Source organism: Camelus dromedarius, chromosome 12, assembly GCF_036321535.1.
Source record: "Camelus dromedarius isolate mCamDro1 chromosome 12, mCamDro1.pat, whole genome shotgun sequence".
Lineage (NCBI taxonomy): Eukaryota > Metazoa > Chordata > Mammalia > Artiodactyla > Camelidae > Camelus > Camelus dromedarius.
Genome location: NC_087447.1, coordinates 8,562,356 through 8,586,513, shown reverse-complemented (window position 1 = coordinate 8,586,513; position 24,158 = coordinate 8,562,356). Strand labels below are relative to the sequence as shown.

Genomic DNA, 24,158 nt, shown 5'->3' with positions numbered 1-24,158 from the left:
TAACAAAAGCATTGCTTTTTTTCCTCCGGCACCTGGCTCCGTACCAAGCCTAGCACGTAGTAGAACTCAACAAATATTTGTGAAACAAATTGATTTCCATTCTATGCATTCCCCCCAAGAAGAGTTGCTAGGTCAAATTAAAGAAACTGAATTTGTCAGACTTTAGCTGTCTTCACAAATCTCCCCAGCCACCACTGATATGTTGTGCTAAACCCACATCATGGGTCAACTGGGCAGTGAAGATGCAATCAAGACCATCTGCTGAAAACAGGCCAAGGGAAGAGGAAATATTAAAATGCCAGGGCTAGGAAAGACATGGGCTCTCCCTGACCCCACAAAGTACTAGGGCCAGGCCAGTGTATGGTGATTGTTGTCCCTATAGCTTAAACTTCCTTTGGGGTGTGTGAAACGGGGGAACTCTGTTGACCTCAGAATGATGTGGTTGTGGGTCCTGGTCAGGACTGACAATCATATTAATCCCCCTGGAGGGTAGGTATTCCAGGTAGGTCTTGCCTTCATTCTCCTGTGACTAGCCTGGATTTGAAGACGGGCTTTGAGGGGACCAAGAGCCTCAGCTGGAGCTGGGAACAAATTCTTCACTTCCTCTTCCACTCCTGGCAGCAGGCAGAGCTCCTGCTTCTTCCAGTCCAAGAAAAATTGGGGGCCAACTGGCTGGAGGATGCAGATGAAACAGGTTGGAATACTGCTGGAGATGGTCCTGGAAGTTGCCACCAATTAGGGGCCCACTCTGGGCTCCTGTGCCCCCTTTGGAGGGAAGTTTCCATGCTAACTCAGTGCTGCTGTGCTTGGTTATCCCCTGCTGGGGGCAGCTGTACGCACAGAGCGCAAAGCCTGGCCCCTCAGAACCATCAGCTCAACCCTTTCAGTTCTGGTACTGGGCACTGGGCTCACTCCACGTGCTGCCTAGGCCCTTCGACGCTCCCACCCAGAAATGACGACATGGCTAACGAGGCTGACAGTCTTGTTATAATTGGGAGAAAACGACCTGCAGCGCATTTGGCAGATCGAGAGTCACACGCACCCAAAGTTGGGGTTGTGCAGGCAGCTGAGGGCTCAAGCCCCTCTGCCTCACATGGTGAAGAGAGGAAGAAGAAAAAGGTCAAATTCTAACCCAGATGGGAAAGTTGGTCCCTGGGGCAGTTTCACTTCCTCTCCTCACTCTCACGAAGGTGGAGAGGGGCATCTCTCCCCTTGCTGCCAAAGTTTCCTTTGGGACAGGCTAGGATGGGTTTATAAAAATCTCCCAGTGGAGACAACCTCCCCGACGGGCCCCCCAGTTGGCCTCTGCTCCCTTCCAGCCACTTCACAGCAGAGTCCAAATCCAGAACCGTGTGTTTCGTGGGCCTGAGGGTGATGAGGGGAGGACAGGGTGGCCAGAGGCAAGGAGTGGGGGATCAGGGGCAGTGGCCATTCTCAGCAGCTCCAAGGAAACAGGGCCTTTCTCCCAAGCACCCTGCACAGGCTCCGGGCAGCTCTGGCAACCTGCCCTCCCAGGAGAGTTCCAAACCCTCACGGAGTGCCTCAGAGTGGAGAGGGCTCAGGCAAGGAAGACCACAAAGATGATGAAGAAGACAATGAGGATGAGGAAGATTTTGACCATGAGCCACCGGTTGGAGGTGACCGACTGGAAGTACTTGAGGATCTCTGAGTGGGCGGCCTCAACATCCAGCTGGGCTCCCAGCACGTTCTCGTCGATCCTGGGGACAAGGCCGGGAGGAGGGGAAACAGAATGACACTGGATTAAAAAAAACACTGTTGAAGTATATTTACTGACATGGAAAGACAATTACAATATAAAATTGTTTATATATAGTGTGATACCATTTTTCTGTGTATATATATATATATTTGTGTATAGAAAAAAGCTCTGAAAGGGGAATATAAAAAAGTCTTGGCTCTGGTTTGAAAATCAGCTGTGCAACTTTTTAGCTTAGGGCCCTACATCAGTCGCTTCACCTCAAGTCTCATTTTCCTCAACTGCAAAGGAAGGAAAAATGAGGATAACACAAGCCCTACCTCTCCAGTTGTTGTCAGTTGTAAATGAGTTATATAAAGTGTCCAGCCCATACTAAGAGGACCCAAAATGTTAGCTATTATAATTTTTGCTCATCAGTATTTATTTTGTTTTGTCTAATAAACAGTATTGCATTTGTAATAAGAGGGAAAGGTTCACAGACCATTATGGTCAGGATGTCCTGGTTCTGCGTGAGAAAGGAAGAAAAACCTGATGATATGAACAGAAAGTCAAGGGATAAGAAAAGCCCTGTATCAGGAGAACATGTCTTTCAGGGCACAGAGAAGAATAGCAATCTCTTGATACACTGCTGTGGAAAATACAGCATTTCCCAGCTAACCTGCATATGCAATCCTAAAAACCAAATATAAAGCCCAGTCTTTGCAAGGAGAGCTGGGAGCAGAGACCTTTGTGAGCTGTAAGGGCAGAAATGTTGGTGGAGCCTGGTAATCAAGTGGGAAAGTGAGAGGAAAGGCTGGGCCAGTGGCTGCAAGCCCAGGGTCCTGGTAAGGTGGTCATAAGGATGGCGAGCTACTCTCTGTCCAAATACAAGAGCCTGGATATTTATGTCAGAGAGGCTAACCAGCGTATCAGGTGTCCTGGCTTCTGGCTATGGTTACATTTCTCAGTGAGGATGCATCTGTCACGTCAAACTCAATTAAAGCTCATTCATATTGGCAACTATGAATGGCTGTGCTTAACAAAAATGGAAAAACAATGCAATCTGGCATATAAAAGATTTTAAATGGAAGTCTGTGAAAGAAAACTAATAGAAGGGAACTCTGGTGGTGATAAAGTTAGGAATCGGTGGGATATGCAGAGGAAGCAGCAGGGGAGTTGGAAACTGGAAATGAATGGGGGGAGAAAATAAAGACTTGGGAGGGAGAAGGCTGAAGAAAACAGAGAGGAGGAATGCTTGCAAGGGCAGGACAAAAGGATGTCTTATGCAGAGAAAGAAAAACTACAGAGGGAAGGAATTAAGCAATAAAAAGCTGGAGTGAGTCTGGCTGAACAGAAAGGATGGGTGATAAAGGGATGCGAGAGGCATCGAAAACCAGAGGACTAGGAGGTGAGGCAGACTGCGAATGACAAAAAAAGGAGGTTGACTGAAGAAGACAGTGAAGCTTAAGAACTGGAAGGATTATCTGACTGTGACTAGGAGATCCTGGATTTTAGTTCTCTGAGTTTCAGTTTCCCCAAAACTTCCCAGAGACTGAGAGTAATTGGGTCATGTTCAGTGGGTACAGAAGCTGCTTTGAAGTAGCTCCATGTGGCCAGATTTAGGAAATCTGATTGTAATAAAGAATAATGATGGTAATGGACTATATGACACGGAATTAAAATTTACTATTATTCTACAGTAATTTTAAAGAGAGAAAGTTCCTTCTTTATAGAAGAATGCCAGCTAATAAATGCAGAAGGGATGAGAGAATTAGACAATTACCACTTTGCCACACACAATCTCTCAAATGATTCAGGCCAGGATCATCATGGGGCTAAGATACTGGACATTCACAAGAACTCAAAGCATCACTCCACAGACGTCTCAGTGTGATGGTCACCACCTTGAACAAGTGACCAAACTTGGTATCACCAATAAAGAGATAATCTCAAGCACCTACTGATTGATCATCTACGTAACAGGTTAAAATACTGAACCTAAATTCAATCATAGGGAAAACAGTGGACAAATACAGGACTTTGTACAAGAGGCACTGGCCTCTTCAAGGAAAAAAAAAAAGTAAATGCCACAAAGGAACAAAACAAAAGGCAGACTAAAGAGACAAATCGATTCAAATGAAATGTGTGACTGCTGCCTGGGTTTTAAATTGAAGAAAAATAGCTGAAAACTTTTTTTTAAGAACAGTTAGGGAAATGAGTATAGACTGAGTATGGGGCTGTGGTGGAGAACCGTTACTTTTCTTAGGCATGATAATGGTGTTGTGGGTGTTCAGGAGAAGACCTATTCTAGGCGGATGCCGCTGAAGTATCTGGGGATAAAATGTCATGATGTTTACACTTACTTTTAAATGATTCAGAAAAAAAAGAGAGCGAGCAGATGTGATAAAATGCCAACAGCTGGTCAATCTAGGCGGCAGGAACATCCGTGTTCACTATGCTATCTGCCCAACTTCTCCACAGTTTGAGTTTTTTTTTTTTTTTAATTTACAAGTTGGGAGGAAAGGGAAAAATGACTAACACTGGATCAGCAGTTTTTATACGTTAGGAAAAGTAAGAATCACCTGTTGAGCATCTCAAAAATGCCAATTCTTAGGGGTCACATTCAGGGATGCAAGGGTGGGGCCCAGAAAACACCTTGAGAACCGCGGACTAAATCACTGGTTTCTAACGAGGGTGCTCAAATCCAGATCCACTGGCATTCACGGGAGGCCAACACAAGAATATCTATGTCTATTTTAAAAACATGATCCTGTCAAAATTTCAGTTTCTTGTTCATATTGGTGCCCACAAGGTTTTCTCTCCTTTGTCATTTCCCTTTTATGCTTCCATCTACTGCCAAACTGCTTCTGAGCCATTCAACTGAAACTGCTAGCACCGATCTAATCAACCCACCCCCGCCCCCATCTAATTAACATCTGCCGATGTTACACTTAACATCTTAACTCACACCTCTCTCAGGGACACCAAGAAATTACATCTTTCTTCCCCAAATTCCTTTCACTTCAGCTTCTAAGGACGTCTCTTTTTTCTCTCTTCTTCCTAAACCACCCTCCTCAGTCTCTTGGACAATTCCCTTCACCACATGCACCTGGAATCCTTGGGGACCTGTCTTGTTCTTTTTCTCACTTTACCCACTGTCCCTGGGTGGTTTCATCTACCCTCATGGTCTCACCAAGAAGCTGCTGACTCTCAAGTTCTAACTCTAGCTTAGTCCTCTCCTCTGAGCATCACAGACCTCTTGGCTGGCGCGTGAAGTGTGATGCTCATGATCTCCAGAATAAACCTCATTTCTCTCACCCTGCACCAGTCTGCCTCCTCTTGAGTTCTCTCCCTATCCCCAGATCCAGGAGGACCAGTTCACAGCAGCAATAACAAATGCTTGCTAAACCGATGAGCAAATGAGTACGAACACTGAAAAATACTTACGACACTCTTTCAAGGAAGACTAAAATGTGTGTTATATATTTTGTTGTATATATGCTCTAGTTCTAAATATTTAAAACACGTAACTAGAGATTGACACAACATTGTAAACTGACTATACCTCAATAAAATGTATGTATACACATACAAACACACACACACACACAAACCACATGCATTGGGGAAGAACCCAAATATATTTACAAACCTGTTTCTTTGAATCTATAATAATATTCTGATATTCAAAATACATTGTAGCCTGAGGAGCTACAGTGTTTATGGCCTCACTCAGCAAAGGATTCCCTGGATCTCAGCTGAACCACAAAAGGATCAGTCAATTCCCCTGATTCTAGGACCAAGACAGCTGCATTCACAGCACCTTTATATTGCCCAATGAAATACGTGAGGTTGCTTAACTTGATCAGTGTTGGGAAACCTGGTTTACACAAATGCAGGCGTTCACTCAGTTTCACACGATCAGCCACTAACTAGGTGCTGCAGGGAATAAAGATGAACCAAGACCGGATGTTGCCTGAAGGCATAAGCCCAAGTGGGCAAGAATGTGTGAACTAGTGGATTCCTCAAAACTCCACCCCTCCTGTTCCCCACTGTCTCCACTAGTGGCCATTCTTCTTACCCAACTGAGAACAATGTAGTCTGAGGAATTGAGCAAGGTAAAAAAAAAAAAAAGGTTCTTAGTCTCACACTTGGAGACTCTGATTCCACAGATGTGAGTGGAGTGGACTGCCAAGAATTTTCAGTATTTTTTTAGGAGAAAATACATATTGTTTTAATTCAGCATAGCTGATTTACAATATTCTATTAGTTTCAGGTGTAAAACACAGTGATTCAAAATTTTTATGGATTATACTCCACTTAGTTATTATAAAATATTCCTGTACAATATATTCCTGTAGCTTATTTATTTTATAATAGTAGTTTTTAGTCTCTTAAAACCCTACTTCTTTCTGGCCTCTCCCCACTTCCATCAGTAACCACTAGTGTGTTCTATCTGTGAGCCTGTTCCTGTTTGGTTATAGTCATTTGTTTTTTTCTTTCCATTTTTTTATTGAGGTATTGCTGATTTACAATATTATGTTTCAGATGTACAACATAGTGGTTCACAATTTTTAAATGTTATATTCCATTTATAGTTATTATAAAGTATTGGCCATATTCCCTGTGCTGTACAATATATCCTTGTAGCTTATTTTATACATAGTAGTCTGTATCTCTTAATCCCCTACCCATCTTACCCCTCCCCCTTCATTCTCCCCACTGATAACCACTAGCTTGTATTTGAGTCTGTTTCTTTTTTTTTTTTGTTATATTCACTAGTTTGTCTTATTTTTTAGATTCTATATATAAGTGATATCATGCAGTATTTGTCCTTCTCTGGCTGACTTATTTCACTAAGCATAATATCCTCCAAGTCTATTCATATTGTTGCAAATAGCAAGATTTCATTCTTTTTTATGGCTGAGTAGTATTCCATTGTGCATATATGTCTGTGTGTGTGTGTATATATATATATATATATATATATATATATATATATATATATATATATATATATATATATACCAAGTCCTCCTTATCCATTCATCTGTTGAGGGACACTTAGGTTGCTTCTATATCTTAGCTAGTCAGAGTAATACTGCTAGGAACACTGGGGTGAATGTACCTTTTTGAATCGCTGTTTTTTTTTTTTCTTCAGATATATACCCAGGAGTGGAACTGCTGGATCATACAGTTGTTTTATTTTGACTTTTTTGAGGAAGTTACATACTTGTTTTTCTACAGCGAATGCACCAACTTACATTCCCACCAATAGTGTACAAGGGTTCCCCTTTCTCCACATCCTCCCCAACATTTGTTATTTGTGGTCTATTTGATGATAGCCATTGTAACAGGTATCAGGTAATACTGTGGTTTTGATTTGCATTTCTCTAATGATTAATGATGTTGAGTATCTTTTTATGTGCCTATTAGCCATCTGTATGTCTTCTTTGGAAAAATGTCTATTCAGGTCTGCTCATTTTTTTAATTGGGTTGATTTTTTGCTGTTGAGTTGTATGAGTTGTTTATACATTTTGTGTATTAACCCATCAGTCATCTCATTTGCAAATATTTTCTTCCATTCTACTTAATGCTGTTTTTTGGTTTTGTTGATGGTTTCCTTTGCTGTGCAAAAGCTTAATTAGGTCCCATTTATTTATTTTTGTTTGTTTCTTTTGCCTTGGGAGAATGCAAAAATATTACCATGACTTTCGTTCTGCCTATGTTTTCTTCTAGAAGTTTTATGGTTTCCAGTCTTACATTTAGGTCTTTAATCCACTTTCAGTTTATTTTTGTATATGGTGTGAGAAAATGTTCTAATTTCATCCTTTTACATGCAGCTGTCCAGTTTTCCCAGCACTTTATGAAGAGACTCTTTTCTCCATTATATACTGACACTTCCTTTGTTGCAGATTAATTAAACTTAAGCACGTGTGGGTTTATTTCTGGGCTGTCTCTTCTGTTCCACTGATGTGTCCGGTTTTGTGCCAGGACTATACTGTTTTGACTACTGTAGGTTCATAGTATAGTCTGAAGACAGGGAGCATGGTAGCTCAAGCTCTTGTTCTTTCTCAAGATTGTTTTGGATATTGGGGGGTCTTTTGTGCTTCTGTACAAATTTTTAAGATTTGTTCTAGTTCAATGAAAATGCTATTAGTATTTTAACAGGGATTAAACTGAACCTGTAGATTGCCTTGGGTAGTATGGTCATTTTAATAATATTCATTCTTCCAATCCATGAACATGGTGTATTGTTCCATCTGTGTCTTCTTCAATTTCTTTCATCACTGTCTTACAGTTTACCAAGTACAGGTCTTTTACTTCCTTAGATTTATTCCTAGGTATCCTTTTTGATGTGATTGTAAATGAGACTGATTCCTTCTCTGATGGTTCATTATTAGTGAATAGAAATTCAACATATTTCTGTATATTAATTTTGTATCCTACCACTTTAATCAATTCATTGACGAGCTCTAGTAGCTTTCTGGTAGCAACTTTAGGATTTTCTATGTATAGTATCATGTCATCTGCAGTTGACAGTTTTACTTCTTCCTTTACAATTTGGATTCCTTTTCTTTTTCTTCTCTGACTGCTGCAGCTAAAACTTCCAATACTATGTTGAATAAAAGTGGCAAGAATAGGCACCCTTGTCTTGTTTCTGATCTTACAGGAAATGCTTTCAGCTTTTCACTGTTGAGTATGTTAGCTGTAAACTTATCATGTATGACCTTTATTATGCTGAGGTATGTTCCTTCTATACTCACTTTGTGGAGAGTGTTTATCATAACTGGATGTTGAATTCTGTCAAAAGTTTTTTCTGCATTTATTGAGATGATATGGTTTTTACTCTTCAGTTTGTTAAAGTGGTGTATCACATTGACTGATTTGCCGATACTGAAAAATCCATGTATTCCTGGGATAAATCTCAGTTGATCATGGTGTATGATATTTTTAATGTATTGTTGGATTCAGTCTGCTAATATTTTGTTGAGGATTTTTGCATCTATGTTCATCAGTGGTATTGGTGTATAATTTTATTTTTTTGATATCTTTAGTTTTGGTTTCAGGGTGATGCTGCCTTCATAGAATGAGTTCAGAATCAGTCCTTCCTCTTCAATTTATTTTTGGAATAGTTTGAGAAGGATAGGTGTTAACTCTTTAAACATTTGGTAGAATTCCCCTATGAAGCCATCTGATCCTGGACATTTGTTGAGGTTTTTTTTTTTCCCCCATTGATTCAATTTCATTAGCGGTAACTGGTCTGTTCATATTTTCTATTTCTATTTCTTCCTCCTCCAGACTTGGGTGATTATACATTTCTAGGCATTAGTTCACTGTTTCTAGTTGTCCATTTTATCAGTATATGGTTTTTCATAGTAATTTCTTTTGATCTTTTATATTTCTGTGGTGTCAGATGTAGCTTCTTTTTTTCACTTCTGATGTTATTATCTTAGGCCCCCTCTCTTCTTGATAAGTCTTGCTCAATTTTGTTTATCTCTTCAAAGAACCAGCTCTTAGTTTCACTGATCTTTTCTATTGTTGTTTTAAGTCTCCACTTCATTGACTTTCGCTCTAATCTTTACTACTGCTTCCCTTGTACTAACTTTGGGTTTTGTTTGTTCTTCTTTTTCTAGTTCCTTTCAGTGTCAGGGTAGGTTGTTTGAGATTTTTGCAATTTCCTGAGGTAGGCTTCTATGGCTATAAACTTCCCTCTTAGAACTGCTGTTGCTGTATCTCATAGATTTTGTATTATTGTGTTTTCATTTTCATTTCTCTCCAGGTAATTTTTATTTCTTCTTTCATTTCTTCAGTGAGCCACTGGTTGTTTAGGAGCATATTGTTCAGCCTCCACTTGCTTGTTTTTGCAGTCTTTTCTTGTAGTTGATTTCTAGTCTTATAGCATTGTGGTTGGAGCATACGCTTGATAAGATTTCAATTTTCTTAAATTTACTAAGACTTGTTTTGTAGCCTCACATGTTGATCTATCCTGGGGAATGTTACACGTGCACCTGAAAAGAATGTGTATTCTGCTGCTTTCGGATGGGATGTTCTATATGTCAGTCTATTTGGTCTAATGTATCATTTAAGGCCAGTGTTTCCTAATGGACTTTCTGTCTGATCTGTCCCTTGATGTAAGCAAGGTGTCAGAGTCCCCTACTATTATCATGTTACTGTCAACTTCTCCCTTTATGTCTGTTAATATTTCCTTTATATATTTAGTTGCTGCTTTATTGGGTGCATATATATTTACAATTGTTATACTTTCTTCTTGGATCAATCCCTTGATCATTATGTAAGGTTCTTCTTTGTCTCTTGTTATAGTCTTTGTTTTAAAGTCTATTTTGTGTGATAAGTATTGCCACTCCAGCTTTCTTTTGATTTCCATCTGCATGGAGTATATTTTTCCATCCCCTCAGTTTCAGTCTGTGTGTGTGTTGTTAGATCTGAAGTGAGTCTTATATATGCATCTTGTTTTTGAATCCATTCAGGTATTCTGTGTCTTTTTATTGGAGCATTTAGTCCATTTACATTTAAAGCATTTATTGATAGGTATGTACTTATTGCTATTTAGCTAGTTGTTTTAGGTTATTTTTGTAGTTCTTTTTTGTTCTTCTTTTGTTTTTCTTCCCTTATGATATGACGATTATCTTTGGTGTTATGTTCGAATTCCTTTCACTTTTTTGTCTGTGTATCTATTATGGATTTTTGGGTTGTGGTGACCATGAGGCTTATATGTAGAAATATACTGCTATATACAACTATATATATGGCTATTTTAAGTTGCTGATCTCTTAAGTTCAAATGTATTTTTACCTCCTTCCCCCATAGTTATTTTTGACATCATATTTTACCTCTTTTTGTTTTGTGTACTCCTTAGTTACTGTGGATATAGAAGATTTTTATTATTTTTGTCTTTTAATTTTCCTACTAGCTTTGTAAGTGGTTGATTTACTACCTTTACTGTATATTTACCTTTATCAATGAGCTTTTTCCTTTTGTAATTTTCATGTTTCTAGTTGTGGCCTTCTTTTTTTCACTTAGAGAAGTCCCTTTAACAGTTCTTATAAAGCTGGTTTGGTGGTGCTGAACTCTTAGCTTTTGTTTGTCCGTAAAATTTTTGATCTCTTCAATGAATAAAAGCCTTGCCATGTTAAGCACTTTTGGTTGTAGGTTTTTCCTTTTCATCACTTATTAAATATATCATTCCATTTCCTTCTGACCTGCAGAGTTTCTGCTGGAAAAGTCTGTTGATAGCCTTATGGGAGTACCTTTGTATGTACCTTGTTACTTTTCCCTTGTTGTTTTTAATATTCTTTGTCTTTAATTTTTGCCATTTTAATTACAATGTGTTTTGGTGTGGTCCTCTTTGGGTTGATCCTGTTTGGGACTCTCTAGGATTCCTGGACCTGGATGTCTACTTTCTTTCCCAGGTTAGGGAAGCCTTTAGCTATTATGTCTCCAAATACGTTCTCTGTCTCTTTCTCTCTTCTCCTTCTGGAACCCTTATAATGAGATGTTAGTATACTTGATGTTGTCCCAGAAGTCTCTTAAACTGTGCTATTTCTTTTTATTCTGTTTTCTTTTATCTGTTCAGCTTCAATGATTTCCACTACTCTGTCTTCCAACTTGCTGATCCATTCCTCTGTCTCATTTATCTACCATTGATTCCTTTTAGTGTATTCTTCATTTCAGTTATTACATCCATTTGGTTCTTCTTTATATCTTCTAACTCTTTGTTAAACATCTCACTGTGTTCATCCATTCTTTTCCCAAGTTCCTTGATCATCTTTATCAACATTACTTTGAACTCTTTATCAGGTAGGTTACCTATCTTCACTTCACTTAGTTCTTCTTCTGGGGTTTTATCTTATTCCTTTGAGTGGAACATGTTTCTCTATTGCCTCATTTTGCCTAATTTGCTGTTTTTATTTCAATGTATCTGGTAGGTTGGTAATGTTTCCTGACCTTAGAGAAGTGGCCTTTTGCAGGAGATGACCTATGCACCCCAGCAGTGCACTTCCCTCTGATCACCAGAGCTACGTGCTGTAGGGATGCCCCATGTTCTATGGGCTCTTCTGTTGTGGCAGGGCTGACTAGGAGTGAGTGGTCTGGTAGGCTTGTCTGGCCCCTGGTCTAGATAGTTGCTAGGCCCTGCCTTGTGCAGAGGCTGCCAGCTTCTGGTTGGTGAGAACTTCAGTTTTTATAAGCTCTATAGGGGGTTCCTATGAACATCCACATTTGGCAACCACTGATTAAAAGGATGTTTCTGTATTTATTCAACTACCAGTTGAGTACCAGCCATTTACAAGGCACTATGAGTTCAGCTGTCTTGCTCCCTCCCCCCAGCACCTGTACAGCATATTTTGCTTTCCCAGCTATCACCAGCTCATCTTGAAGCCAAGTCCTCCACCTCTGCACTGGATCCCACTTCCTCTAACCTTCTCAAGGACATAACTTTAAGAATTCTTCCCTCTTCCTGCTATATCATCAATTTTTATTTCTCTGTTGGATCATTCCCATTAGATACAAACATACTTTTATTTTTCCTCATTCTTTAAAAAACAAAACAAAACAACCACCTTGTCTCCCACTGGACAAATTGGGAACAGTCTGAGCACTGAAAATAATCTATCCTAACAAACTATAATACAAAATCTTAAGCCCATAATGATACTCAAAAAAAGAGGAAGAACTAAAAAACAAACCTCCTTGGTCTACTGTGGCACCTGCTCCATAAACTATGTACTCTGAAAATACAAGAAAATAATTAAGGTTTTGTCCAGCCTGATTAAGAGGAACTTCAGGTCATGCAGTTAGTAAAGGAAACCTCTTCTTTACAGAAAAAAAGTCCCCCGATGAGATAAATTGATTCAGACCAGGGAAACATCATAAATGACTACTAGAAACATTAGGTTAAGGTTTTTGGGGAACAGGGTATCCCATAAATCAATTGCTGACTGCAAAGAAGAAAATGTACTTTTGAAAGGAGAGATTTTCTATTATCACCTCAATCAAGTGATCATACTTGTTCTCACTAATATAGGGACACTCTATGACATTAAATGCCTCTTACTGGGATGCAATCTATTGATACATATATACATGTTTCAACAAAATATATATGTATTTATAGTTGATTACACACACACACACACACAAATATATTCCCAGAAAAAAGGTGACAGAAAGGGAAAGAGGCAGAAAAAAATTTGAAGAAATAATGGTCAAATATTCCCTAAACTATGTCAAAGTTTACAGATTCAAAAAGCTCAGAGAATCCTCAAGCAGGATAAATTCAAAGAAAACCACATCTTGATACATAAACTGTCAACTGCTGAAAACCAAAGATAAAAAAAATATATATTGAAAAGCAGCCAGAAAAAAACACATTACATACAACAGTGAGAATTACCACTGACTTCTCACTAGGAACAAGAGGCCAAATGACAATAGAATGATATATTTAAAGCACTTAAAGAATAAAACTGTAAACCCAAAATTCTATATTCAAAGAAAATATTCTCCAAGAATGAGTGTGAAATAATGAAGTTTTAGATAAAAGAAAAGTAAAAGAATTTATCATCAGCAGATCTACACCACAAAATGTGCCAAAGAAAATTCTTTGGGTTAAAGGGAATTGACAGCAGATGGAAACTGGATATTCAGGAAGAAATGAAGAGCACTAGAAATAGTAAATACGTGAGTAAATATAAAAGATTATTTTCCCTTTTAATTTCTTTGAATTTTAAGATTAAAATTATAATATTATATTGTGGGGTTTATAAAATATGTAGAAGTAACAAATATGACAACTAGAGCAAAAAAGATGGAGGAGAGGACTGCAAAATTCTCACATTTTGCAGAAAGTAGACTGCGAAAAGATAACGATGCATACTGTAATCCTTAGAGCAACCACCACAAAAAAAAAAAAAAAAAAAAGCAATGACACATGGCTAAAATACCAACAGATAAATTTAAATGAATTAAAAAATTTTTTTCTGTTCAAAAGACAGGAAAGGAGAAGGGGAAGAATGACAAACCGAAGGGAAAAACAGAAAACAAATAGTAAAATGGTAGGCCTAAATCTGACCTTATCAAAAATTACATTAAATATTAACGAGCTAAACCCTCCGATTAAATTCTCAGCTCTCATCTTGCTTGGCCTAAAAGCAAGATTTGTCACAGCTGATCACTCTTTCCTTGATTCATTTTCTTTTCCTGGCTCCCAGGACACCATGTTCATTTATATTTCTTCCTACCTCATCAGCTGTGCTCCTAGTAAGTGACCCCAGGACTGATACTTGCATCCAGAAATGGCCGTGGGACTCTGTGCTTGATCCTCCTCTTTAAACAAATTCCCTTCCCTAGTTTCAAAGTCCAATTCTGCCCACTCTTGGCCCAGACCTGTCTCCTAAACTCCTCATATCTATAAGTCTGTTTGCTATCTCTACCTAGATGTCTCAGTTGTCCACTTCTTGTTGGACACACGTCCAACACAACCTATTCCCCTCCAGACCTACTCTACCCCGAGTAAACAGCCCTATTTCAAATGAAAGGTATGAATCCCTTTGGTTGCACACATCAAAAGCCTGACGTTATCATAAACTCCTCTTTTTCTCTCACACCCTACATTTAGTTCATCAAGTAATTGATTCTGTTGGTTCTACCTTCAAAATATATCCAGAATCCAATTACTACTCACCAGCTTGATCCCAGCTACCATCACCTCTTGCCTAGATTACTACAAAGCCCTCTGCACCCATCTCCCTGCTTCTATCCTAGGCCCTTACAATCCGTTTTAACTACAGCAACCAAATGATCCTTTTAAAACAGAAGTCAGATAGTATAACCTTTCATCAAAACCCTGCAATGGCTCCCCATGTCATTCAGAGTAAAAGCCAAACCCTTATATTGGCTTTAAAAGGCCCCATAAGATCTGGTCTCCCATTTCCCCTACTGTCCTTTTCACCTGTCCTCATTCTTTGCTGTCCTTTAACTCATAACTTATTCTTGCCTAAAGGCCTTTACACTGGTTCTTCCCTCTGCCAGGTATTCTCCAGATATCCACACAGCAAACTCCCCTACCTTCTCCCAAATCTTGGGCAGATGTCATCATCTTAATAGGGGCTACTTCGGTCATCCTATTTAAAATTACAAGTTGCCCCTCCAAACCTAGCACTCCTGATTAGTTTACCCTACTCTATTTTTATTTATGGCATTTATCACTAGGCAAGAATGTATACTGGTTGAGGGGAGGGTACAGCTCAGTGGTAGAGTGCATGCCTAGCATGTACAACGTCCTGGGTTCAATCCCCAGTGCCTCCGTTAAAAATAAATGAATGAATGAATGAATGAATGAATAAAAACTTAATTATTCCCCCCAAATATATATATACTGGACCACTTACTTATAATGTATATTTTTAATTGTCTATCTCCCCTACTACGATGTAAGTTCCACAATGACAGGGACCTTTGTCTCTTTGGTCCTCGGCTGTATCTCCATAACTGACTGAATGAACGTTAAGTACCAAAGAAGAGGAGCAGATCAAATGCCTCCTGCAGTAGCAGGGGTGCCAGAGGAGCAGAGAGGCCCTCCCATTGGTGGGCTCTACCTGCCTCCCTCCAGGCTCATCCTGTACCTCTCTGTTCCTGTTCACTGCTTTCTCGCCACACTAGCCTTCTTGATTCTTGAATACAGCAAGACTGTCCCATCGGAGGGCCTATGCTCTAGCTGCCCACACACGGCCTAGAATACTCTCCCTCTCCTTTGCATGGCTGAATCCCTTGTCATTCAGATCTCTGCTTAAATGTCATCTTCTTCAGAGCAGTCATTCCTGTCACCCAATCTGATATACGTACTCCGTCATTTTCTTGACACCTCTTCCTACTTTAATTCTCAGTTTGGCCCTTGTCACTACCTGAAAATTTCTTGTCAATTTTTTTTAACAACTTTCCTCACCCACCCTGTCGAATTCCATACAGACACTACAAACTAAGCTCCAGGAAACAAAGACGTAACTGTTCTATTCATCACTGCATCCCTAGAGCAGTGCCTGCCATGGAACAGTCACTCTCTAACACTTGTTGAGTGGATGCAGGCAGGTGAATTGGACCCTACAGGTGGACAGGATTCACTCTTCTCTTCCACAGGGCATCCAGCTGTCCCTGGAGACCTTTAAGATGCCAATCCACAGGGGAGAGAGGGTTCTTGTTTTTGAGGTTAAAGAGAGAAAGCATCTCACCTCTGAATGGTTTCTTCCTGTTCCTTAACCATGTGTGCCAACTGCTGAAAGATGGAGCCCAGCTCAACAATTGTGGACTCAATGTTCTGCATGGTGTCTGCCCGGCTCTGGATGTAGGAATCCTTCAGAGGAGAGAGAGTGCACGTGAGCACTGGGAGCTTCTTCAGGGTAGGGCCTGCCTCCTGAGGACCCTCCAGATTGCCATTCCACCCATGGCACCTTCCAAACACTTGCTTGTGGCCCACAAAGGAAGACAGAAGAACAACTCCTGCCCAGCTCAGAGCCTGGGTACCTGCTCGTCAATGAGCTGCAGCTGCTGGCTGGTCCTAGGGTCCATCATGTCGATGGCCACATCCCCAGAGGCTCGGGACTCTGCCCCTAAAACCACAGCACCGCCCCCTGGGGGAAAAAAGAAGACATGACACTTCTTAGGGGTTAAAAGGTTCAACGCCCACATGCACTGGATTTCAATCCCAGCTCTGGCACTTACTAGCCTTGTGACCCTGGACATGTCATTTAACCTCTCTGAGCCTCAGATTCCTCATCTGTAAAATGGGGATAATGACAGTTGCTTTCTCAAAGGGTGATTGTGAAAATTAAATGACAGAATGTGAGTAAAATGAGTTAAGTGTACGGACAATATTAGAAACTCATTCTTTTGAACATGACTGAATGGATTCCCTCCCCCTCAACCAACGATGAGAATGTGGGAGACTAGGTGTGGATAATAAAGCCCAGTCATCAGGTTTGACCTCTGGGAGATAAAGCCTAGCAACTTCCTTGGCCCTCCACTCTCCTACCCAACTCCTGCCTTTATAGGATACCCTCAGAACCAGAGTAACTAAGCCTGACCCCTCAGGGCTCCCTGTACTGCCTGTGACTTACCCAGGTGGTTGGGGGCAAGGGGCAGGGCTGACACGGGTGCCCGGGAGAACTGCTCCCGCCGGCTCCTCTGCTGCTTCAGGTTCTGGGGTTGAGTGGGGAAGAAATGCAAAGGTCCTGAGGCCTCTGGAAAGTGGGCACATTAAAGAGAGATCCCTCCTGGTGCCCTTGACCCTGTTGCCCTTGCCCCTCCGCTTGGCCCTTCCCCATTTCCCTCTGGGGCCCTCAACCCCAGCTTCTTATCTCCCCTACACAGATTCTTCTCACCTCTGTCCTCACTTCTAAAACTGATTTGAAGTCATTGGACATGGAGGCCAGTTTTGACTGGAAGAAAAGGAGAGGGTCAGCCAGAGAAGACAATGCCTTCCTCCCTTCTGCCTCCCCCTCTCCCTGGTCCCACCTGCAGGGAGACCACGATGGTGTTGGAATGGGTCTGCAGGTGCCGGCCACTCTGGCTGCCCTTGGCCCTCACGAAATCCTGAAGCTGGGCGATTTGTTTGTTGAGGCTATTGATGTCCTGGCGAAAGAGCCAACAGAAAAACTGAGTATCAACCAGGGGGGTCCTCGGCCAGCAACTCTCCCATATGGACATCTCTGGCAGGGATGGCAGGGTAGACATTGGTAGCAGGGGTGAGGGTATCTCAGTCAGAACAGAAGGGCCTGCTGGGACAGTCTAAGCTCTGGAATTTGCTCTGGCTTAGTCCCTGCAGAGCAGAGCCAGAAAGAAGCGAAACATAGCCTCCTCTGTTTGTAAATAACTGCTCTTAAATCCCTCCACCCTATTGCCACACCCCCTGCTGTGAGGCCATGCTCATGGCCAAACTCTCAGACCCAGAGCATGCTGACCACAAAGCGTCTGTGCAGTACTTGGAAGATGGGAAGAGTCAAAGGCACCATGGCCTCCCAGGGGGAAGGGTGTAGCTCAAGTGGTAGAGCACATGCTCAGCACCCAAGAGGTCCTAGGTTCAATCCCCAGTACCTCCTCCAAGCAGAAATCAGTGAAGAACCTAGTTACCTCCCCCTCATAAAACAAACAGTACAAACCATGGATTCCCAGAAGGACCAATGAAATGATTTTTATATACAGAATTCCTTTCAAAAAATCACTACTGCGAAAGAGTGAAAGGTGTGACTTGTCCAAGGTTATACACAATGAGTTAGCAGCACAGCCAGACTTTCTACACCAGACCAACACATTATCCACTTCCCAAGCCTGCTTGCCAAGGGCTTTGTGAGAGAAGAGAGATGAAGGAGGCAGCCGGGAGTAGCAGAGAAAGCTTGCCCCACAGCAGCCAGGTCCAGGGAAGGACCAGAGGAAGAGGAGGAGAGGAAGAAGTAAAAAATGGTGAATTCAAGAAACAGGCTAGACATTTGTGGCAACATGGATGAAACTGGAGATCGTCATTCAAAGTGAAGTAAGCCAGAAAGAGAAAGAAAAATACCATATGGTATCACTCATATGTGGAATCTAAAAAAAAAAAAAAAAAAAAAGACAAATGAACTTATTTACAAAACAGAAACAGACTCACAGACATAGAAAACAAACTTATGGTCACCAGTGGGGAAAGGGGATGGGAAGGGATAAACTGGGAGTTTGAGATTTGCAGATACTGTTACATATAAAACAAGTTTATACTGTATGGCAGAGGAAACTATTATTTAATACTTTGCAGTAACATACAACAAAAAAGAATATGGAAAGGAACATAAGTATGTATATGTATGACTGAAACATTACGCTGTACACCAGAAATTGACACAACATTGTAAACTGACAATACTTCAATGAAATAAAGAAAGAAAGAAGGAAAGAGGCTAGGAAAAAAAACTTAGATTAGGCAATTGCTCTAGTCTCTCCAACAGTTCCCCCTCTGCCCCGGTTACTATCCCAGCCCCACCCATTCTCTTGAGACCCCTGGATGATTTCTGCAGCTGACTGGTCTGTCCCTTTGGAGTTAATGCAGCTTCCTCACAGACCTGCATCCAAAACTAAATTCCAGGATTTCCCCCGATAAAAATCTCTTCCTCCAGGAGCTTAGAGAATGGCACCCCTCCCCTGCCAGGCACCCAAGCTGGAGGCTCCTAAGTCACATCCTGACCTCTCCTTAACCCGGCTTATATGCCACCACACAGCCATAATCTACACGGAGCACTGGCTACATACTCAACCCCATGTGAACCAAACAGCAGCCTCATGTTTGATTACTGGGCACTGCGCAACCTGCTAAGCAGCTGACAACTTCCTCTTTGTCCTTATACTTAACACAGAAAACAACTCTTGATTTCCCCCCAAAAGCTATTCTTCCTTCCTTCCTTTCCATTTTGGTAAATGGCACTACCATTCATCAGTTGCTCAGACCAAAAAACTTAGGAGCCATCCTCAATTCCTCTCTCTTCCCTTAATCCACACGGAACCCACAAAGAACTCAGCTGACTGCAACATATACTCTGAATGTGTCCACTCACCTCCTCCAAAGAAGCCGCCCCAGTCCAAACTAGCCTCTTCTCTCTCTCAAAAATCTCCCAGAGCCTCGTAAGTGACCTTCCTCTTAAAGAGTCTGCCCTCCTACAACCCGCTTTCTACACAACCACCAGAAGGATCTTCTAAACCATAAATATGGCATGCCATCCTCCTCCTTAAAATCTTTTAAGAGCTTCCTGCTAAATTTAGACTGCAACCCAAATTCCTTACCTGGCTTACAGAGGCTGCAACTCTGGCCCTGCCCACTCCTCTGACCTCACGCCTACCAGCCTCCTCCCACTTGCTGTGCTGCATCCACGCTGCCCTCTTCCACGTTAGTCAAATGCATGAAGGTTACCCGTGCCTCAGGGCCTTTCCCTTTGCTATTCCCACTTTCTAGAATGTGCCCCCATCAGATCTTTGGATGACTGGCTTTTCCCTTACCATTCAGGTCCCTTCTTCAGCCAGGCCATCCCAGGTCATCCCCAGTTAAGGTAGGCCCCTTGCCTGAATAACTCACTCACCCTTATTTCTTTAATAGGATCTGCCACTACCTGAAACTGTCTTTTCTGTTTACTTGTATAGTGTGCAGTTCGTCCATTCAGAAAAGAAGTTCCCAAGGGCAGGGACCACATCTGTCTCATTCACTGCTGAATCCTCAGAACCAGGCAGCCAGAAGTCACTCAATAATGTGAGTGATTGAAAAAATAAACAAACGAATCCTCACAACAATCCTATGAGGTTAGGTTCTGATATTGCCCCCTTTCTATTTATCAGGGAACTGATGCTCAAAGTGGTCAGGTAGCTTACCCAAGGTCACACCTTAAGTGGCGGGCCTGGGATTTGAAGTCTCTTGGAATCCAGTAGGTGGGCCTTAGGTGCCTATGCACTAACGCCCCAAGAGTTAATGGAAACTTCTCTTTTCTACTCTTGAACGTGTCTGTCCTTTGGCCTCTGCCACAATCATCTTCATACTGGACAATCGCATAAGCTTCCTCCCTAGCCTCTCTGCTGGTCCTCACTCTTGGGTTTTTTTCCCCCAGGGTCATTCAATTTCTCACTTTATTCTCACTACATGATTCTGGGGAAGAAAGGAATCACACTGTTAGAACTGTACTCTACCAGTATCCTGCAGACAGAATTGGAATCCAGGTTCTAATCCAGGTCTTTGCAGCCCACACATTCAGAGGGATTCCACCCTCCTGAGCAAGCCCCACAATGATCTTCACAACCAGCCACCAACTGACCTTTCCAGCCGCATCTGCTGCCGACCACTCATTCAGTCAACAAATATTGGCTACCTACTATATGCCAGACACTTATACAAGCATTTGGGATACATCTATGAACAAGCAGAAAGAAAAATCTCTGCTCTTGTGGCATTTACCCTTTTTCCCCCCTTTTTTTTGAGCAGGATGAGGTAAGTGGGAGGAAATAAGCAATAAACATAAATGAGTTAATTATAGAGAATATTAGAATGTATGTCAGAATGCTATAAAAAAGAAAGGAAAGCAAGGTATGAGAGATCAGAGCACGGTGATGGCAGGACTCCCTGAGCAGGTGACATCTAAGCAAAGACTTGAACTCTCCCTTTCATAAGACATGCCTCTGCACACACTGTTTCCTCTGTCTGGAATGTTCTTCCACTGCCTCAACACAAGCCTTGAAACCAGCTCAGATTTCAGCTCCTCTATAAAATCTTTCCTAATTTTTCCAGATTGTCTCATTCATCTTTTTATAAGATCTTTTCTGGACCACTCACTTCCTGTTCAGTGTTCACTGCAGGTGTGAGTTTATGGGGCTGGATACCTCTTCTAGACAATTAAGCCCCTGAAGGCAGGAATCCTGCCTCACAATGTTACTGCAGCAGGTGCTCAGGACAGTGCTTTATACACAGAAGATGATCAGTAAGTGTTTACTGACAATGCATGAGCAGGATGCTTGGGGCTGGCTCTAGAAACTTGCTCTGTGACTCCACAGCAAGGGAAAACGATGGAAGTGATCTGATGGGAATGCTGGGCTCTCCCAGTCGCTAGTCACTCACCTGTTTGATGATGTAAGTTAGCTCCTCGATTTCCACTGCTTTATCATCAAAGAGGGATTTGCGTTTTGCCACTGCAGAGACATATAAGAAGCTGTGATAGGTGAGGGGGAAGATAAGGTTCAGGGAGTACGGTTCCTCAGCCCTCTTTGGTTCACTGCCCAAACTCTGAAAGACCCCAAGACCACTCACAGATTGTCAGTTTCTCCAGCTTGGCAAATGTGTTGCTGAGGTCTTTTCCAATGCGCCTGCAAATGAGCAGTAGTGAGAACACTGTGGGAAAAGGAAGAAGAGGGCCTTTCCCACATTAGCACTGGCACAACCAACCCAGTCATCACAGCCAAGGCCACCACAGGCAAGCCTACTTCTCCTTAGACACTGTGTCATCCCACCACATAACCTCTCTCAACTCACTTGGCCATGAGGGTGAATTCACTGCGTTGCCGGACAGCACGCAGAGCCGGCTTGTTTGTCTGGATTCCATTCTGAAAACAATGTCAAGATGTAAAACTTTAGCCTTTCCTCCCCATTGCCAGCTTTCACTGCTCTTCAGGTGTCCACTAAACTCCATCCCTAGTACTAGTGGCATCCTCCACCAGATGGTCCAGATAGGAAGACCTGGGCTGAAATCTTTCTAAAATTTTTTTTAAATCTTTTTTCCTTTTTTTTTTTAATGGAAGTACTGAGGATTGAACCCAGGACCTCATGCATGCTAAGCATGTGCTCTGCCACTGAGCTATACCAACCCGCCCCCTCCAACCTGGGTTCAAATCTTGATGCTACCCCTTATTAGATGGGGAGTGTGGGGCACATTACTTAAACCATTCTGAATCTCTATTTCCTCTTCTATGAAATGAAGACCATCCACACACCTCCAATTGCTGTTGCTAAGATTAAAAAACACAAGGACTGTAATGTATTTTAGCCAAATACCAGGTCCACTGTAAGCACTAAATAAATGGTAACTAGTATTACTATTCTATTCCTCCAATTTGAGAATCGAAGAGATAAACAGAAAGCTCTTGGAGATCACATAGCAGAGCAGTTGTTAACAAGAGCTGAGCAGTAAAAATATTTAAAATTACAGTTATTCAGGTTCCACTTGGATTTAGAAAGTCTGGACCAAGACAAAGAAACCTAATTTTCTTAAAAATCACTCCGAAGTGATTTTGATAAAAATTACTTATTTAGAAAGCTTCCTTTATTTTACAGATGTAAAAACTGAAGTCCAACTAGACTGACTTCCCTGTTGTCACAGAGCACAGAATTATACTAGAACTAGAATTCAAAGTGCTTGTCTCTGAGCTAAGGCTCTTTCTAGAATCTGTTCCTTATCCAAATCAAATATATTGCCTCTCACCCTGAGATATTCCTTCCAAAATAGCAACCCATGTTCAGGGGATTCCTGATAAAAAGTCTAGATCTTTGCCACCAGATCAGCTAGCCCAACTTTTGTCCCTTGCTTAGTAGATACCACCCCTCCAAGCTGGATCAGTTCTCCATCAGGTTCCCCCAAGAATTACTTCAATCAACATTGCCGGAGCACCGCCTCTCCCAGTTTTCAGTCAGGCTCTTTCCTGCCTTTCCCACTCCAGGTACTTACCTGACGGCTCTGCAGGGACTTGCAGGCAGACAGGAACTCCTGGGTCCGATCCCGGCAGGACATGGTGTCGGGAAGGGGAGGGACCAGGGCCACTGGCGGGGGCAGAGGAGCGATGTCGCTGCTGCTACTGCCAGCAGTTGCAGGGGACAGGACCTGTGTCTTTGAGAGACCCAGGTAGACACCCTGATCCGTGTTCTTAGACCCGTAGCGTTTCCGCGGGATCATTGAGACGCATAACCTCGGACTGTTGTGGAGGGGAGAGTGTCATTCCCCAGGTAGCCTCCTTCCCCACAAATCCCTCCCCCCTCAACCAGCAGATCCTCGGGCCCCCTCTGCACTTGGCAAGTTCTTTCGCGCCCAAAGCCACCCGTAGGTCCTGGGGCCGCTTCCTCTCCGGCCCCGCTTCCTCTCCGGCCCAAGCTGTACCCCTCCTCGACTCTTCTTCCAACTTGGTTCTGGTGGCCAGAGCGCGGGCTTGGGCCCTGGAGCAGAGGCAAGACCAGTACAGGTCCCGTGGCTCCGAGGCTCTAGCCCGGCCAGTGCAACTGCCCCAGGCCCTAAATGGGCCCTCTCGTATTCACGGCTTCCTGCGACTCGTCAGGGAGAAACGGAGACAGACCTCCAGAGAGGGACACACTTCGGTGGGCGGAGGGGGGAATTTCTAGGTGTTTATTTGAAGCAGGAAGTCCCACCCCGCCCAAGTCCCACCTTCTGGAGGACGGCAACCACTGATAAGCTAACGCCGACGTCTTTCTCAACAGGGGCTTTCCTGATTGGACTACGAAGTATTCGCTCACTCCGAGCCGGGCCGACAGGACTTGCTCCCGTGTCCCTGGTTCCCTTCCCCCTGCCCGGGGCCGTCCCCGGAAAGAGCAGCCCAGAGCAGACACGGCGGTCAGACCCCTCTTAGAGCGAGCCCTACCTCCTCTCTGCCGCCTGCTGCCGCCACTGCCACAATCTCTCGGGTCGTCACCGCCTCCTCCCCGGGCGCGGAAGCCGCCGAAACCCGACCAAAGCCTAGAAGCCGCCACGTCACCCACACGTAACCCCACCCCCGGTGACGAGAGGGCGGTGCCACGCCTTTTCGAGCCCGGCGACCCGAGAGGCACGTCCCCCACCCTAATATAGGAGAAACTCCTTTCTCCTGTTGGCTAGGCCGCCCCCGTGACCCCGCCCCCGAGGAACGAGAGTCGGGCCCAGGGGCCTGGGGCAGCCCCGGGGGAGGA

The 24,158-nt window shown here is 42.7% G+C and overlaps 1 protein-coding gene and 1 long non-coding RNA gene across 5 annotated transcripts; one reads left to right on the top strand and one right to left on the bottom strand.

The window, feature by feature from the left end:
• Positions 1-965: 965 nt before the first annotated feature.
• On the bottom strand, positions 966-24,002 carry STX5 (syntaxin 5). 4 transcript variants are annotated; one of them, XM_031459425.2, is made up of 11 exons: positions 23,855-24,002; positions 22,933-23,091; positions 21,744-21,814; positions 21,522-21,577; positions 21,333-21,403; positions 17,228-17,344; positions 17,095-17,151; positions 16,831-16,912; positions 16,238-16,344; positions 15,946-16,067; positions 966-1,718 (listed from the first exon to the last, which is right to left on the bottom strand). In XM_031459425.2, the coding sequence occupies exons 2-11, from the start codon at positions 22,993-22,995 to the stop codon at positions 1,559-1,561; spliced, it is 906 nt and encodes a 301-aa protein (XP_031315285.1). In that variant the 5' UTR covers positions 22,996-23,091; positions 23,855-24,002; the 3' UTR covers positions 966-1,558. The 4 variants fall into 4 exon arrangements, with proteins under 4 accessions (XP_031315285.1, XP_010981327.1, XP_064348313.1 ...); XM_010983025.3 differs by having other exon boundaries at positions 22,933-23,176; positions 23,855-24,001; XM_064492243.1 differs by lacking the exon at positions 23,855-24,002 and having other exon boundaries at positions 22,933-23,618.
• Positions 6,984-16,568, top strand: LOC135322638 (uncharacterized). The gene is made up of 2 exons (XR_010383320.1): positions 6,984-7,060; positions 15,854-16,568. It is a non-coding gene; the product is annotated as an uncharacterized LOC135322638 (long non-coding RNA).
• Positions 24,003-24,158: the final 156 nt, after the last annotated feature.